The 19026-nt window shown below is 39.4% G+C and overlaps 2 protein-coding genes across 4 annotated transcripts; both read left to right on the top strand.

The window, feature by feature from the left end:
• Positions 1-767: 767 nt before the first annotated feature.
• Positions 768-9221, top strand: nkain5 (sodium/potassium transporting ATPase interacting 5). Of its 2 annotated transcripts, XM_040008358.1 has the most exons (7): positions 769-1005; positions 1960-2097; positions 4005-4085; positions 5667-5864; positions 8017-8077; positions 8213-8283; positions 8375-9220. In XM_040008358.1, exons 1-6 carry the CDS (start codon positions 952-954, stop codon positions 8266-8268), a joined length of 588 nt encoding a protein of 195 aa, XP_039864292.1. In that variant the 5' UTR covers positions 769-951; the 3' UTR covers positions 8269-8283; positions 8375-9220. The 2 variants fall into 2 exon arrangements, with proteins under 2 accessions (XP_039864293.1, XP_039864292.1); XM_040008359.1 differs by lacking the exon at positions 8213-8283 and having other exon boundaries at positions 768-1005; positions 8375-9221.
• A 572-nt stretch (positions 9222-9793) lies between these two features.
• On the top strand, positions 9794-18877 carry ythdf1 (YTH N(6)-methyladenosine RNA binding protein 1). Of its 2 annotated transcripts, XM_040008204.1 has the most exons (6): positions 9794-10209; positions 10580-10607; positions 11109-11203; positions 12484-14103; positions 17165-17209; positions 17333-18877. In XM_040008204.1, exons 1-6 carry the CDS (start codon positions 10180-10182, stop codon positions 17345-17347), a joined length of 1833 nt encoding a protein of 610 aa, XP_039864138.1. In that variant the 5' UTR covers positions 9794-10179; the 3' UTR covers positions 17348-18877. The 2 variants fall into 2 exon arrangements, with proteins under 2 accessions (XP_039864138.1, XP_039864139.1); XM_040008205.1 differs by lacking the exons at positions 9794-10209; positions 10580-10607 and adding an exon at positions 12183-12355.
• The last annotated feature ends 149 nt before the right edge of the window (positions 18878-19026 follow it).

Consider the following 19026-nt stretch of genomic DNA (forward strand, 5'->3'; position numbering starts at 1 on the left):
TTTACTTTGCTGTTGTCTGCTGGGGTTGCAGGATCAGTGCCAGAGATGCCAACAGGATCAGTAAACTAATTCAAAAGTCTGGAACCATCATTGGCCAGAATCTGGAGGCATTTGAGTCAGTGGGGGACGGGAAGTCACTGAACAAACTGCTCTCCATCATACCCACGCCATGCCCCACAACAGAGGCAGCAGAGCGCCGTCTCCCTCAGACTTATTCAACCCCGTTTCAGGAAAACGTTCCCACCTTCTTTTCAAAACCGTCAGGCATAAGATTCCCACACTTTTAGAAGCTGTTTCTCAGATTTATAGTGTGTATATTATTTATTCATGCATTTTTTACTACCCTTCTGCACAATATCATCCTTACTTTGTTTTTAACTTTTCTTTAATGTAACCTCATTTTCATTTTTTTTCCATTTTTCTTTGTTGTTGTTTTTTTTAAATCATTGTCACAATATAAGATACTTACTAAGCATCTGTAGTACTTTTATTTTACCTAAACATACCACAGGTACGCAAATAAATGTGCAATTGTATCACATAATCTACATATGGCATATTGTGCAGTTTACAAGGTTGAGGTTGAACTGAATTGAAAACCAACAGCAACATGAAATAAATTCAGCAGTAAAAGATGAAAACACAGTCTTTAGTTTCACTGAGCATCACAGACACTTTCTGCCAAAAAAACATAAATAAAAGTTTGGTGTGGCACTATTCACCCTTTATACATCAGCCTGCCCTCCCCCTTCTCCGTAGTTTTCGCGCAGCAGCCTCCGTGTTTTACTCGTGGAGTAAAGGTACGTTTCCTCACAGAGTCTGCCACTGGGTGTGAAGCTTCACAGGTCTGGTTGTTGTGTTTGAGCGGATTAAAAAAATCCTTATTATCCACATCCGCATCCCCACAACCACCATCATCAAACCAGCGGGGGCAGGGAGCAGAAGAAGAAGATGGGGTGCTGCTCGGCGCGATGCATGTTGATCCTCCTGTGTTGTTTGCAGCTGGTAAGAGCTTTTCGCACATGATGCTTCGACATAAACACATCTGTTTAGGCATCAGGCCAGCTGCTGTCTATCCCCTTTAATAACTCAAAGCAACCTAAAAGAAAAAAAACAACAACAACAACAACAGTAAAAATGCTATTTAAAACTGCATGTTAATGACTGCTATGCTTGAATCACTTCTTTGTTGTTTATAGTGAAAGAAGTTCCGCAGCATTAAGCTTTAAGGCTTCAGTTTTTTAAGACTATATTAAATTTAAGACCATTTAAGGCAAACTGCGACCAAAAGCAGGTTAAACGGTTTTACGCATGTTCTTTCATTCACATTAACTCAGGTTTGTCATTCAATTATACCGCAACAGTTGGTAATAAATTAAATTATAGTAAAATTTGCTAGTAAAATCTAAAAAGCAGAAACGCCTAAACGAACTGCTCTTTTATTATTTGCCGTTTTGTTTTTTGTTTTTGTTTTTTCTGTTAGCGCTTCTGTTACAGTAAAGTCAATTTATTTGGGACTTTTGTTCGGCCAGTTGAAAATGACTGCATTGTGGCATTTTATAGATCAAACAATTAGCAGAATAGGCTGTAATGAAAATAGTAGGCTACTACTTGTTGACTGCAGCAAATCATTTATTTTCTGTAGCGGGCAATTTTAGTTGAAGGTGGAGAATAGCAGTGACCGCCCACCACCACAATAAAGGGCTGCTCCCACTTTGCCCTCCTCCTCTGTGTTTCCCACCCTGCCCCCTTTATGTCTCACTGGGACTGTGACCCCAGAGGACATGACACTATAAACCAGCTGTATTTCCCTGAGAATGCTTTGTCTCCCATGGCTCAGTTGCCTTGGAAACTTATAAAAAAACAAGGTCAAAGATCATGGTCTAACAAGACATGGCAGCATAGGCTCAACTGACACTCACTGCTGTTTTAAAATGCACCTAAAACTATTCCCTGCAGATTACAGCGCTGGAGAGGCAGGTGTTTGACTTTCTGGGGTACCAGTGGGCTCCCATCATGATCAACTTTTTTCACATCATCATGGTCATCCTCGGCCTGTTTGGTGCAGTCCAGTACAGATCACGCTACGTTATAATGGTAAGTCTAATACTGAGTGTTGTCTCATAAGAAACAGCTGTTTTTGGTTTGTCATAAAAAAGTTCGTTCAAGCTTCCCCTCAAGAAGATCAGTACTGTGAATACACAGTAGTCTGGTGGTTAGTGTAGCTCAATATAATGACTGCTAACTTTATTTAGACTTACCAGCATCTCCACAGCTACTTAAGTCACATTATATCTGGAGTTGGCAGAAGACCATGTGAACTAGAATGGCAACCAACTTTGACAGAGGAGTCAGAAGAGTGCAAAATTATCTGTCTTATATTTCAGGGGCAATGCAGGAGGGAAAACAGGAGGGACAAATTCTCAAGGTGCAGAAACAGGTCAATGAACTCCCCACACACTGGGGCAGCTGACTGTGAGCACACAATATCTTCAGCACAAAGGTCGCGCTTTAAAACAAGCAGCTCAAGCTGACCTCTTTTTAGTTTAAGAGACATCAGGGCTACTTTCCAAAATCTGACCTGCACAGGCCCTGTCCGCTCAGTGTGCTCCTTTGTCATACTGGTTGCCACAATTGCTGCAGAAACAGTAAGATACTCTGAACCAAATAATTAAATTGTGCTAGCACTGCAGAAACATATCTGTGTTATGGGTGTTCAAGTTTTTCATTACCAAACTGTTATGAATCAGTGTAACTTACAGCTGAAGTATATCAGGAGAGATCAGCTGAGTGGGCACAGTGACATTATTGGTCTCGTCTGAACTGCTGAGGCCTCTCTATTATGCCAGTGCTGGTTATATGTGAGATATATATGAGTGGCCACTTCCAGGGCTGAAAAATTCAGTTGTGCAAAGGCTGAAGTTCCTCCAATGACCACTAGACGCTGACTCCAAAAGCATATCAATCCCCTTTGACTTCCATATTAAAATGTTTTTATTGATGTGTTTAAAGCCTGGTACAAAAAAACTAAAAACAAAAGTTAAAAAATGTCCCTATAGGTATTTTCCCCTTTTCATAACAACTGCAGTGTGTATCAGTTATCAGTTATTATATCTATATATATATATATATATATATATATATATATATATATATATATATATGTATGATAAACAGTGATATTTAATGGTTATCTTGCTGATGATGACCTCGCTCTTCTCATTAAAATATGGTTAATTCTAGCTCTAAAAAACAATATAACAGCAGCCAGATGCTTCAAGATGCAGTCCAGAAACAAATGGGTAATGCAACTGTAGCTATACTCATCTTTTATACACAGTCACAGCCAATAACCAAAACGAGTCCTACTAGAAAACAACATACTAGAAAAAACCACTAAAAATGGCTTTTACACTTCCTTTTTGCGAGAATTACAAAAACAAGATGCAGTTTGTTTAGTGCAGATTGAAGTGCCGTCTAGGCTATTTTCTCCCATTTTCATGTCATTGTACCAAGCTAAGCACTAAAATGATCAGTATTTTCTGCACAGACAGAGGTTTTCAGCCTTTGTTTTCCATCTAATGTATGACAAAAAAGGGTAAGACATTAAAAAACATAATGAAACACATTAAAAAAAGCCCCACAAAATATCAGGTAGTCAGTGGAAAAAAGCAGCTCCCCGTGCTATGCAGCATTAACTGTGCTGGTAGTGTATGGTATGGTGTTTGTGACCAAAACCATCTCATGTTAAGTTTGTAAGAAAGCTGAGTAGTATAATAACACCAAGCAGCAGTGAGCTGGGTTGATCTGGATTATTCTGAATATGTCATGGTAGTATAACTTTACTTTACTTTACTGTATTTAACAGGAAAAAAATATACTTTTTATTATATAGTGATATATATATATATATTATATATATTTCACTACATCTCAGCCCAGCCAACCTCAACCTCAGTCCATGCTGTCATTCCCAGTGTAATTCTGTGCTTCTGTTTTCTCAGTACCTGCTGTGGACGTTGTTGTGGGTTGGCTGGAATGTCTTTGTGAGCTGTCTCTACCTGGATTTGGGAGGGCTTTCAAAGGTAACTTTAATGGTCACGTAAGTGTCAGGTAATTAGGGACCAAGAGCTCCTAAATACAATGTTCAGCTCTGTCCATGTCACTCCTTTCAAGATCTGCCTCCAATTACAGACTCAGAGTGACAGACACCTTACAGCAATGTGCCTATCCTCAGCCGCAAACAAGTCTCGTTAAGTTGTTTATGTACACTGTCTGCACTCGGGAAGACCAAACCCTAATTATAATTTAGGGAAATGACGACAAATTTTAAAAATAAAACTGTTCAGAATAATTTTCAAGTCAGTCATTCAGTCTTGTCTTAGCTCCCCGAATACAAACAATGCTGTATTTTAATTTTAATGATGGTTGGATTCTGTTCACTGATTTAAAATGTAACATTTGGTCGAGTAAAACATTTCTTAGGCATTTCTCCTGCAAATCATCCCTGTGTAGTGTTTTTATAACTGGATCACTACAGTTATGCAATATTTATTAGTGTTAGTCTGTTATATCAATTTGAAGATGTAGCAATGCAAGTCTCATCAGCTAGTTACATCACAGCAACTCAATGTATGTACACATGTAGACATGGTCAAGACAATATGGTCAGAGGAGAATAAGCAGACTGCTTTGAGCTGGTAGAAGGGCAACGGATACTTAAATAACCACTTGTTACAACCAACGTATGCAGAAGAGCGTCTCTGAATGAACAGCATGTCGAACCTTGAAGCAGAAGACCACACCAGGTGTCTTTCTTGTCAGCTAAGAACTAGAAAATGTGGGTAAAATTCACACAGGCTTACCAAAACCAGACAACAGAAGATTAAAAGAATGTTGCCCGTCTCTATTTGTGCCAAAACATTCAGAATAGGGTCAGAATTTAGGTTAAACAACTTGAAGGCATAAATCCATCCTGCCTTGTATTAGCGGTTCAGGTTGCTGATGGTGTAGTGTTATGGGTGATATTTGTTTTGGCACACGTTGACCCCTTATTGCCAATTTACCATTGATTAAATAAATAAATAACAGCCTACCCGTTCTGTATTAGTGTTGACCATGTCCATCCCTTTATGACCACAGTGTAAACATCTTCTGATGGCTGCCTCCAGCAGGATAATGCACCATATCACAAAACTCGAATTCATTTTGCTGTACTTAAACAGTGAACAGATCACAAAAAGAGCACCTTTGGGATGTGGTGGAATGAAAGCAGCAACTGTGTGATGCTATCATGTTAAAATGGGCTAAAATCTCTGAGGAATGTTTCCAGTAACTTGTTAAAGCTATGCCATGAAGAATTAAAGCTGGGCTGAAGGCAAAGGTCAACCTAGCACTGGCAAGGTGCACCTAATAACATTTCTGGTAAGTATATGCTTGTAGCAACACTCTTATGTGACTGGTGCATAAAGAAAAAGGACAAAAAGTAAAATGAGGTGAAATAAGACTTGGTTCTTAGTGCATGGATTCATTTTCACTAAAGTCAGAATAAAATTTGTACTGCATTGAGTTTTTTATGTTTTCTGAATTTTATGGATATCGTGCTGCTTTTCAGGCTTAATAATATTAACAAAATGAACTACCACCTGTCTGTTTGCTCCCTTAAGGATGGTGATATTCTGTCCTTCGGTGTATCCTCACATCATTCCTGGTGGAAGGAGAATGGGCCGGGATGTGAAAGCGAGAGACTTCCCTCTGCTGGATGGAAGAACCAGCAAAATCCAGAGCTTACCACAGTGCTGAGCTGCTGGCTGGAATACCAGTACATAGAAATCCTGCACTGCATCATCCAGCTCCTCGTATCAGTGAGTCTTTAGTTTTGTTCAACACTTCATTTAACAAGACTTTGAAATGGCACCATTGCCAGATGTTGCCTTCACAGCAAGGGCTGGTTAAAAAGTGAAGTGGAAAAGCTGTCTTTTCATGTCATTAGAGCTACACTGGTCCAGAAATCCATAAAAATAAGATCAGCATATGTCACCCCATGACAACAAAACCAAATAATAAAACAGTATGGCAAAAATAAAAAAAACATGTGTTATTACCCCAAAACATATGGACATAACTGTATTTATATATTATTTAATGTCATTTTAATTGTAATAAGCATGCATCAGTACACCTGGGAACTAACTGTTGCTTAGCAACAGAATCTGTAGATTAGTAACAGAGCCGATATTTAAGAATAACATCATATTATCACACTAGAGAGAGCTGGTACACACTTTCAGTTTGTGTATTATCTACAAAAGTGAATTACTGCGATATTAGGTCCTGTTTTTGAAAACATTAAACATTTTGAAGCCAGTTCAATCTGCTGGGTGTGATTTATTTCAATTTTGTTCAATTAATGAAACTATATTTATGTCTTTTTTATACAGCACTTCATTTCTCTGGTCAACACTGGGTTCATTTACGTGACTAAAAGTAGTTTTAATTATTCACTTCAAACAGAATATAAAAAAATTGACGGTTGAGTCTGTTCGATATCAGATGTCGTGGAGACTCCAGCGACACTTAAAGTAATAGAAAACTTTATTAAGTGACCAACGTGTTTTGGCTTGTGGCCTTCATTAGGGGACCCTGATGAAGGCCTACTTCCTTACACAAAGTATTGCATATGCTAAATACACTCAACACAGCAGCTCTGCCATAAATTCTGCTTTTATAAAACGTGTTTTTCAGGTTTGCTTATGATTAGGAAAGGTTGTGTTTTTGAAATACCAGTGGTTGTGGTGTTCTGGACTCTATTACAAGTGCCTTAATTTCATTGATAAAAAGAAAAATATAGTTCTGATTTGATTTAGGCAGATCTTCACTTCTAGTAATGTCCTCACACATTCCTATTTTGGCCACTTGCACTTGTGCATTTGTGATCTCCTTCTGTGCTCAACTTAAATTTCATGTTGATGAAGGAGATACTGTAGAATTGCAAGAAGCCGTACTTGCAAGTAGAGCAGGTGGACAAAGATTAAGTCTTCAGTGTCCTGTGAGCAGGCATGAAAGCCTCAAACACCTCAGGGGACTAAAGCATAAATCTACATAACAGTCTGAAACTGCAGGGTGCATTCATGGGTCAAAACCTTTGTGAATATCATGAAAATGACCAGTATACTCATGTCTGTGCTTCCTTCACACTTTGAAACATAACTGTTCCACTGAATGCTGCTCTTTCCTCTCTGAGTATCAGGAGTATTAGCAGTGATAAACATAAAAGTTGATGCAAAAAAGTGGATGCTATTTTGAGGTGCATGCTAAAAATCATTAAAATGCACGAGCAAGTGGTCCTAATAGAACATAAAGGTAGAAAGTTAAGAATAGCCAAATTTCTGGCAGCTCAATGGCAACTTTTTGATTGTACTCCATAAATTGAAGACCCAATCACTATTAAACTGAAGACTTGGTCACATGATGTCATGTGATTGGTTGATATTTTCTCTGTATTATTGTGGGGTCCTTACCGTACAGTATAAATCGCCTTAAGGTGTATGCTGGTGAACATGTATATTAAACTGTGTTTGAGTCCTTATGTGAAAATTTCTTCTAGCTGATGAACGTCAGTTGGAGAAAAAGGTTTTGATTTAATAAAGTCATGGCAAGCAAGACGTAGTGCAGAGGTTACAATGAATCTTTTCAATACTAATTCTTTCTTCCTACGCACCTGTTGTTCATTCAGGTGTGCAGAGATTTTAAACCATTAATATCTAAAACAATTTCTTGTGTAATACTTTAAGAGAACATCTACAGACAGATAGTTTCTCTGAGTAGGAATGCAAATAAGATAGCTAACTGGAATTAAGAGGTAAGTTATTATTTACATGTTTTTTCCCACTAAATCATAAAATCTTTCGCTGTCAGCAAAGTCTACTGTCTGCTTTGTGTTTTGCGTTAATATTAAAAGACAGAAGATTTTAAAATATGCTGTTCTTTTCTTATGCTTTTGTGATAATCCTACAGCTCCCAGGATTTGTTTACGCCTGCTATGTGGCCAGCACATTTTCAGAAGAGGATGACAGCTGTAAGTGTCCTCCTGATCAGTGTCAAATACAATCTCATTTTCTTACATTATCTAATTTATTGGATAACAATCCATTACAAAGAAACGGCATGTTTATGCACTCCTTTCATTCATTTTGTTTTATGTTTATTTTAGTTAACTTCATTGGTGAGTTTCACCATCCATCCAAACCCTCTAATTTGCTTTTCTAGTGTTACAATCCATTGGTAAGTAGCCCACATTTGTTTGCACTCATGTAAGCTAAGCTAGGCCCATCCTCTGCTGCACAATGTATTTCCTATGTTTTTTGTTTTTTAGATTATAAATAAAGAAAGTGAAAAGCTGAGAAGGAACTAAGAAGAAGATCAAACAACTCTGCAGAGTCTGATAGTGCGTCATCTCTGGCATGGTCAATAACACTCACACAGAGATGCCGAATCTCACTGTGTACGTTTCTCACACTGTGGCCTGATTCAAAAGAGGAGTCTCCAGTCTATTGCATGTTGATATTTTCTAGTTTTATCCAGTAGTAACGCTACCTCTCAGCATGTATGTGAAAGACTGTTTGTAGGTTCGGCTGTCTGACAGAATACTGTGGTTCTAAATTTGTACATATGCAGCTGGTGTTCTTTCTGATGTTTCATAAAATGTACAAATTATTATTATGTGTAATTTCAATTAGAAGAAGGGAGGACCCCAACGTGTATAATGTGTGTCACCAGTCAGTGGAATAAACTGTGTCCACAATTTGCCTTATAGTGGATTACTGCTAATGTTCATCTAATGTTTATTCATTCATATACAGTTTTACCTCCATTAGTGAAATGTAAGTACATTTACTCAAGTACTGTACATTACTTAAGATTACATTTCTTTGTGTGCAATTTTGTCTCGTGTACAGTTTAGATTAAAAAAAAAAATGTTGCACTTGTTACACTGACAGCTTTAAATGCTAGCTACATTTAAAATAAATTATGTGAACTTATAAAATATGTTTCATTTATCACTAAACTACCAAACAGTAATAAAAGAAAGAGTAAAAAATAAAGTAATATAGCAATGTTGTCATTTACTTTAGATGATTTTGTACCACTACTGCACAAAAAAGCATTATGAATGTAAGTGACTGTAATTTGATTATTCATCCCATATTTTGTAAATTATTATTATTAAACATAGTGTTATAGTATAGTGTTCTTGGACCATTTTCAGTTGATTTTTTATTTATTTATTTGTTGTTTGCTTTCAAATATTTTTTCCCCTTAAGAGATTTCTTTTGTCATACTGGATTGTATTTTATTGAGCTACAGTTTATACTGTTCAACTTATTTAGGTTATTTTGATATATGTTGTGTTTAAAGATAAGATATACTGATTTATTTATCCCCAAAATTTGGACCTACAGAAACATTTTTTGTCATGCATATTTCAGGATTCCGTAGCATTATCTCAAATGGTTCGACTTAACTAAAAACGTCCGAGAAAAATCCAAATAACTTCTGAGAAAATTTTTAATTTAAATTAACTTAATTTTTGACCTATGATTAGTAAGTTTTAAAAAAAATCGGTGGCAGAAAAAAAACTTCCATTCCTAGAAAAAATGTTTTCTTAAAAAGCCGTAATTAGAATTAGATTCCATACCTTTAAGAAATGATTTAATCAATTAATTTATTTTTAATAAAAAAAATGAAATTAATGACATGAGCTCGCTCTGCTACTTCTGCTGCTAGGTAGCCTTGGACGCGTTTTTCACATTAGCGGCGTCATTTCCGGCCCGCAGACCCCGGATGAAGCTGCCGTTTGGGGCAAGTGAAGCAGGGCCACCGAGGCTGGTTGGGTTTTAATTTAGCAGAGAGGGGGGTCGGAGCGGATCGGAGCCCCGCTGGATTAATGTGGACAGGGCAGCGCGGAGTGCCAGCAGGGCTACGAGGAGCAAACAGTCCGGGTCGAATAAAGACACCGGCTAAAAGCTGCTGCTAACTCTGTTTAACTGTTAGCAGCAAAGTAACGCAGAGCAAGCAGCCAGCTTCTCCGGCTAATAGCCTCTCCACACCGCGGAGTGTGCAGCTTACACACGGCACGTCTCATCGGAGCTCCAGTCTAACACAGCACCTGGTGAATGAATGATGTCTGCCGCTAGCATTGACCCTCAGGTAAGCAGCAAACAGGGGGATACCTTCAGCTTCGGGTTTATATTTCTGCAGGAAGGAGAGATGAGCATGGTGTGCACCCCTCTCTGGAGACGATGCCCCCGCTGCAAGCTAAGGATAGCTGGAAAACTACTCACTGCTGGTAACAAACCAAGGCCTGGACCACAGCTCCCAGTGGGTATCAGAGTGGCCCTAACATACCACACCGCCGAGCGCTGATGCTTTTTATGTGTCAGTGAGGTTTTTCGGAGGAAATGTCTGAATACATCTCAGTGTGAGGCTAGGGTGATGTCTTAATGCTCTGAATTTTCCAGTCGTGACCCACACAAGCTCTCTCTCTCTTTTTTTTCATCCTCCCAAAACGACTGATAAGACATCGAAAGGACAAGATGCAAGCAAAGGTAAGAGATGATGGATCTCTAGATGTTTTATGTATCTAGAGGGGGACAAACTGGCCTGGCAGGCTTATTACTGAGTGCATCACCACCTAATATGGAACATGTTTCTGTAGCGGTTTGTAATAGTGATAACCACTGCAAAAATCTTTTAAAATTAAGGTACCTCACATATTTCAAAAGGTCAGCTCCTAAATGCTATATTTATCAATCAGGAAGACAGAAAAATCAATTTTAATTCTCGGTACTCATCATTCACGTTGACCTCCTCTCATTTGTCTACAGCTGTGTAGCACAAAGTGCACATCTTTTGGAAACCTATTTGTACATTTAGAGTGAATACATGCTGGTGTTTAGTTTGTATCATTATTAACTGCAATGTGAATATATCATGAGGTGTCATAATATTAAAAACGGGTATTTTTCTTTTTTTTTTAGCTTTGTTTTTTTTTCTTTCAAAGTGTGTGTATAAGTTCCCATGTGCAGCTTTGATTCTATTTATTGCAGCCTTTTCAGTTTCGGTGCAGAATGGCTCCCTCCATCAGAAGGATGCTGTCCATGATAATGACTTTGAGCCCTATCTTACCGGCCAGTCCAGTCAGGTAGGAAAACTTTATTGAATCCCACAGGGGGGAATTCACCTGTTACAGCAGCTCAAAAGTAGTGATGAGATGGAAAGCACTGAATAATAACAATGTAATATAACCAAACTAGTCTTTGAGTTTTAGGAAGTAAAAGAATTAACATATGATCACATTGGTTAAATATACATGTGCGCACATATGCATGTTCGATCTGTTGAAAGGGAAAACGATGGGGTCACTGTTTCTTTTAACTTTTTGGAGACCTTAAAAATAAAATGATTTTAGGATTTTAAGGTTTATCCTCTTATAACTTTGAATCAGTGTAGCGCTGGGCAGTATGACCAAAAAATCTGGTGACTTGTTTTTCTGTTAACATTATAAAAAAAATATAAAACTCTTTAATGTCATCATTAAAAAAAGAAATAAAATAAAATGAAACTGCACGACCAAAGGAACAAAAAGGTCTGATCTTAGACTCTCATACCTAAACATAAATATTTGGACTATACAGTCAAAACTAATATAATTTTTTTGGGCTGCTGTCTTTAAACAATGATTGTTTAGCTCATTAGCATTAATGTTTAAATGCAGCTTTCAAATAAAAACCATTTGAAATTACTCTTCCCAACTTTGTGGCATAAATTGTTCTGTCTCTGGGTAAAATCGCCAGTTAGCCTTGATTAGCATATTTTCTTCCCAGCATGCTGTTCAGTGGTGTCATTAAGTAAGGTTTTCATTGGAATTGAATAGAGGGACACCTCTGGTTGATTGGTTCAGAGACAAAGTTATAGAGGCAAAGCTGAGATGGTTTTTGGACATGTGCAGTAGAGGGATTGTGGGTAGACTGGATAGATGGGTTCTGAATATGGAGCAGGAGGAAAAGACGAAGAAGACAGTAAAAGAAAGAGAATGTAGTGACGGAGGACATGCAGAAAGTTGGCGTGACAGAGGAGGATGCTGGTTTGTTTTGTGACATAATGTTTGCTTTGTTCAACAGCGTGACCTGTGGGTTTATAAGTGGTGTTTCCTATTATCACGTATGAGTCATGATTGCATCCGTGAGTCAAGTTGAGAAGAGGAAAGTAAAATATCTCAAATTCAACAAAGCAAAATAAAGTACCTTACTAAAAGGCGTACTAAATGGAGTGGAATCAGCACGACAATTATCAGGTGATTAAAGCGGTTCAGTATAACAGAGTGTAAGGTGTAGGGGACAGTGGAGTGTGGAGAAAAGGGTGAAAGAGCAAAACATTTACTTTGATTTTGTTAAAAGGATCTTTTTCTGTTTCTTTTTGCAGAATAACAGTTATCAGTCCATGACAGACCCTTACCTGTCCAGCTACTATGCCCCCTCTATTGGATTTCCTTATCCTCTCAGTGAGGCTCCTTGGTCTACAGGAGGTGATCCACCGATTCCCTACTTGACACCCTATGCCCCGCTCAGCAATGGAGACCACCACTTCATGCACGACACGGTGTTTGGGCAACCGGGCGGGCTCAGCAGCAGCATCTACCCTCACAGGTTTAACTTCTTCCCAGAGAATCCAGCGTTCTCTGCCTGGGGCACCAGTGGTTCTCAGGGACAGCAGACTCAGAGCTCAGCCTACGGGGGGAGCTACAGCTACCCACCAAGCTCACTTGGAGGCACCTTAGTCCCTGATGGCCAGACAGGTTTCCATAGTGACACCCTAAGCAAGGCCCCAGGTATGAACAGCATAGAGCAGGGCATGTTGGGCCTCAAAATAGGCGGGGACGTGACTGGAAGTGGCTCAGGTGTGAAGAGTGCAGGCTCTGTGATCGGTGGCAGCGGCAGTGTAGCGGCTGCTGTTGCCACAGGCAACGGTGGCACACCAATGGGAATGCCCCCTCCGAAGCCGACATCGTGGGCTGCAATCGCTAGTAAACCTGCCAAGCTGCAGCAACAAAAGACCAAGAACAAGCCTCCTATAGTCGGAGGACCTCTGCCTCCACCTCCCATCAAACACAGCATGGACATTGATACTTGGGACAATAAAGGGACTGTGACCAAGATGGCCCCTCCTTTACCCCACCACCACCAACAGCACCAGCCCCAGCTTCACTCCCATGCTCCCAGTCTCTTGCCTCCCCTTCAGCAATCCCTGCATTCTGCCCAGTCCCTGGTGCAGCAGATGACCCTGCAGGGTCCTCCTCCGCCTCCGCCTCATTCTTACCAGAACCACAACTCTGTTCCCACACCTCAGACCCGCTGGGTAGCCCCACGCAACCGCAACTTGTGCTACGGTGGAGGAAGCTTGGACAGCAGCGGCTCCTCCAACGGCGGTGGTGTTGGTAATGGAGGGGGTGGGGTGGGGCCTCCAGACCTGGGATCAGAGTCCCACCCTGTGCTGGAGAAACTGAGAGCGGCCCATAGCTACAACCCCAAGGAGTTTGACTGGAACCTGAAAAACGGCCGCGTGTTTATCATTAAAAGCTACTCCGAGGACGACATCCACCGCTCCATCAAGTACTCCATCTGGTGCAGCACGGAGCACGGCAACAAGCGCCTAGACTCAGCCTACAGAGCCATGAACTCTAAAGGGCCCGTCTACTTGCTGTTCAGCGTCAATGGCAGCGGGCATTTCTGCGGTGTGGCGGAGATGCGCTCGCCGGTGGACTACGGCACCAGCGCAGGTGTGTGGGCGCAGGACAAGTGGAAGGGCAAGTTTGATGTGAACTGGTTGTTTGTTAAGGACGTGCCTAATAGCCAGCTGCGCCACATCCGCCTGGAAAACAACGACAACAAGCCGGTCACCAACTCACGTGACACTCAAGAGGTTCCTCTGGAAAAAGCAAAGCAGGTGCTCAAGATTATTGCCCAGTACAAACACACCACCTCCATCTTCGATGACTTTTCCCACTACGAGAAGAAGCAAGAGGAAGAGGAGGTGGTGAAAAAGGTAGACATGTCTTTGATATTAAATACAAATGAATGAATCTGTTAAGGTTTTGCTGCTGCTGTATGAAAAAAGTTAATGTGGGGGAAGAATGTTTTGTTCACATTTCTACTAAAATATCTTCTTTGGACCCTTGCTTTTCACTTTTGTTTGCACACATGCTCTACAGCATGTCCTGTGTGTTACTAGAGCTTCGCAATTGATCCGATTTTAATTTCTTGTGATTAGCAAATCAAGATAATCAAGAAGGTAATAAAGTCGCTATTTAAATCCATGTTTCCAAAGTGGGAAATCATAATGAATAATCACGATCTCAGTACTATCATTAATAAATCCTTTATTTAAAGACATTCTCTCATTGAGGTGCACAAAAGAGTTACATTATTTAGTTCAAGACAGTTTAAGACAGACAGATACAACAACACATTATTCGTTAATGTGCAAATTAAGAACAGCACCTACAATAGCTGTGACAGATACATATAAATAATCTGTGTGAAAATAAGGGTACAGGTAATATTTAACTGCCCTCTGGACACTGCAAGTGCTGTATTTTAAACAAAGAGCACATGCGACCAGGTAATCTTTGCAGCACAACCTTGCATGGAAACATCAGACGTTGTTGCTGTCATCTGCTATTTAAAGAAGACCATCTCACTTTTGTCTCCCAGTGATGCAGTGCAGAGTGAGAAGGCTCAAAGTGGCCAAAGAAGCGCGCACATAAACAGTATCACCATACTCGAGCCTGTGGGTACATGCAGTGAGTGAGAAACAGGATTTCTTTCTTTATAAAAATACAGTTTTTGTCTTTAGTTTTCTTGACAGGTGTTCCTCATGGGTGTAAAAATTGACTAGAAAATTTGGGATTTTTTTCCATAATCGAGCAGCAGTAGAACCTGTGCAACTGCAGTCAGATCAGGCATCAAACGGTTTTAAACCTGCCAGCTTCATAGTACCAGGTCTGCGTGATGTCTGATAGTGCCTGTTTGAGAACAATGCAGGTAACTGTCCTGTGAATTCACAACAAGCGAGTGGGCGTCATGTGTTCTGCCTCCTGCACGCTCTGTTCAGTCAGCTCTCTTGCCTAAACCAAAAATAGTATTTCCAGCAGTGAGAACCCATCTGACGCAGGTTATTTCCTGCTGTGTGCTGCTTGTGAGAAAGGACAGCTCTGCACAATTTCTCAGACCTGATTCTGGTGACGGTGTCTGAGGTTCAGGTGTAAAAACAGCTGCAGATAAAAACTACAACACCCCTACCATAATCCTATTGTAGACTTACTTTCTTACACATGGATTATGCCTAATCCTAGACTAAATACAACTTCCTATTGTAGTCGACATTGAATTTTCTTTTTAGATTAGGACTGCGTTCAATCACCGACTGCGAAACCGACTCTTAATGTCTTTACAACAAGGTGCTCAAGGTTCAAGGACCTTGAACCTTGAACCTTGTGCACCTTAACCGACTCTTAATGTCTTACAACAAGGTGCACAAAACGTGTACTTGACCTGATTTATTATGAAATGAATAAAACAAATCGGATGATGTTGCCTTATATGGAGTTATTTATGTTAACTAACCATAGACTTTATATAAAGATGGACATAGCCACATAATATTACCTGAAACTAGTAACTGAGCCCATTAAGTCATCAGGAACAAGTCAGAAGTGACCATATTTAGAAAGTTGCATGCCGAGTTATCAGCTAACACTAATCAAGCTTGATTTGTGAGTTGGTTGATAAACTATTAAGGTTTGAAGCACAGGTGCATTTATCTATACTGATTGATGTTGTCTTTTGGTGGCTACAGATGCAGCTCATCATGAGTTGTGTCATACATGAGAAAATACAAAAAGACGTGTATAGTAGGTTAAGTGGTGATTCTGAAATGGTTGTGGGTGTGAATGGAGACCTGTTGCTCTTGGTTAAACCTCATTTATACTTTCCCTGTTCACCCGAGTCCCAGTTTATATAAATTTCATCATCAGATGGTGAGCACAAGATTTCATGTGGATATCCATGTGCACGCCTGTCTTTTTTTTTTTTTTTTTTTTTTTTTTTTGTGTGACCATGGGGATTTGCATGCACCTCAGGCGGTGTACTTCAAAAAAGTATAACAGGAACGACTACTCAGCCATGAGGCTTCCACCTGTGTCCACAGTTAGTTTGTCACTAGTTTATCAGCCCACTGATAAACTAGTCACGCACAAGCCTATTATTATGTATTGTGTAAATTATGCTGTAAAAATTCATGGTTTTTCCTGGTTTTTATTGTGGATCATAATACCTATTGCGTGGTAATTATATTTTAAATAAAAGTTTTGTTGCAAAATTTATAGCATTTATGCTACAGTCCCACTAGTGAAAACAGTGGTTGGAGATCCCAACACTACCAAAATTATTGCCACCCATTGCGATAAGCGTACTCTGAAGACTCGCACTAAGTCTGCAGCACTTACAGTAACTGCTGTCTTCAAAGCAACTTTGGTGCCTCGAGATGGTGATTTAAAAATCAATGAGAGAGTCGGTGTGCTGGTCTCAGTTGGGTGAGGTCAAGCACAGCGATTTAACTCCATCATGACACAGGTGTTTGGTGACTTTGCATTTTTATAGGAATACAACCAGAGCTAAACCAGCTGAGTCAAAGTCTTCTACTGCAAACAACTACGTTGCAGACAAGACTCAGATTGATTGTAACATGTAGGCAACCTGTGTGCGTCTATAAACAGACAGCAATTGTTTGCAAACATTCAACAATCTCTCTGAGTGGTTGCAATTGTTTGGAGACAGGCTGCCTGCCACCAGATGAGCACTTCTAATGAAGTGAAGGGAACTTCTTGTGATTGAAATTGGTTGCCCGGCAGTTGGGCGTTCATCATCCTGAACCTCTGGGCATCCAGACTACTTGCAACTGGTTGCTGACCGCAAATCACCAAGCAACTACTGAATTTTCCTAGTCGTGAGGAGATTTCTACTCTAGTGTGACTGAGGAGATGCTTCCTAGCATAATTCTCTGCTGAGAACTTCATTAAGTCTTCATATGTTTTTTTTTCTAACAGAGCTACGAGCCTGCCTCAATACAGAGTCGATCCCGAATCGATCAGGTAAAGCTTATCTTACTTCTTTCTCTCTCAGGTGGGGGTAAAGTTGGAATGAGAATATGAATTCTGTAGAAACATGGATAACGATGTGTATGTTTTTTTGTTTTTTTTAATTCTCTCTTTCAGGATCGTCAGAAGTAAGCTATAGAAGTCTCTTCTGAAAGCTAAGCCGACGGTTGTGTTTGAATGGACATGCTGAAATCTAGGTTTAAAAAGAAAACACAAGGACACCAACAAACACAAAAAAAAAAATCTGAAAACGAATATTTTTTTTCTATTTAATTTTTGCGACCAAACTATTTGAGCCACCGGTTCCAGTCTTCAATATGTGTGCAGGGATGAAGCTCGTTCCACCAGATGAATCGCTTCAATAATATCTATTTTCTTGTTTTTTCTGTATTTTTTAGCCTTATAAATCGCTACCCTCGAACATCTGAAATTGGTAACTAATTCTAAATATCTGCACGTCTGTTTGGAAAAATCTCTCGACAACATGCTGCTGATATTCAGTGACTGTTCACTTTGTGGTTTGTGTGTTGGAGAAATGTTAAGTGCTTGTATTGCTTTATCTTAATGAGTGAACAACAACTTTATTGACAAATGTCTGCTATCTGTATGTGGCCAGTTGTATTTTGTATTATCATAAGACAAAATAATAACTTCTATCATGCCCCCTCCTCTTCCTCCTCCTCCTTTTTTTTTTTTTTTTTTTTTTTCCCCTCCTCATGTGAGGGGTCTCTGAAGGTTTCTATATGCATAGACATAATTGTGCAAAGGTGGTGGCATTAGAAGGCATTAATGTTAGAAGAATATATTGAAGGATGTATCACCAGGTTTAACGTAATGTTGAGAAAATGTGCGATTTTTGTCATTACAGGGTGGAGCCGTAACATTTCTTTGCAGCGGTAGTGTGGAATAATTTTTATTTCCAGTACTGTACCTCAATTTATTTATTTATTTTTTTCAAGCTAGAGATTCAGGGAAAATAAGTCTGAAGATCAAACGCTCGTAAAGGTGGTCCTGCTCTCACTTTAACGATGGAAATTCAAATAATACTGTTTAAGTTGATATTTTTTTTTTTTTTTTTTTTTTTTTTTTTTAAATCAACACAGGATCTGCTTTCTTTCCCCTTTCTCTGTTTATGAAATTCTGGGCAATGTAGCATGCACTGCTTTTAGAACTCAAGCCAGGCCCGTTGTTTAGTTTTATTTGTTCTTTCTTAACATTATAATAATCTTTTCATCATTTCCATCACTATAACCTTCATCCTCGGAAAATGTAAGCTTTAATGTACTGGCATTTCTAACTGAGATCGCCTCAAAATGTTTAACTGTAGCATTATACTTAACTGATTTATTGTCAAGTGTATGAAAACGCAGAGACTAGCCTATATGGTATATGTTTGTGACTTTTTTTTTTGTTATTTTCTTTTTTAATTGCTTGCTGTATTGTGTGTGGATGTGGGTGTGTGCGTGGGTGTGTGTGTGTGCGAGTGGAAGAAAAAGAGAGGGACTGTGGAGCAATCAGAATTATATAATGGTATTGGAATATAGAAAATTTATGCAAAAAAAAGTTTTAAGTCACCCTTGAATTAAATATCTATTGTATCAGAGGTCACTATCACATTCTTAGATTTGATCATATTCATTATTAAAGACATACTTATCTGTTGTTTGTGTTTCTGTTTTTATGACCATTCAAGGAAGTTTGTTTCTGAAAAATAAAAAAAGTTGCCACAAAACCTTCGCGGACAAAATTAGAACGTCTCAGAGATCGATACGGCACGTCTCCAGTTGAGGTTCTCAGTCACTGATCATGGT

This window comes from Simochromis diagramma, unplaced genomic scaffold (genome assembly GCF_900408965.1).
Source record: "Simochromis diagramma unplaced genomic scaffold, fSimDia1.1 OVJJ01000545.1, whole genome shotgun sequence".
NCBI classification, from domain to species: domain Eukaryota; kingdom Metazoa; phylum Chordata; class Actinopteri; order Cichliformes; family Cichlidae; genus Simochromis; species Simochromis diagramma.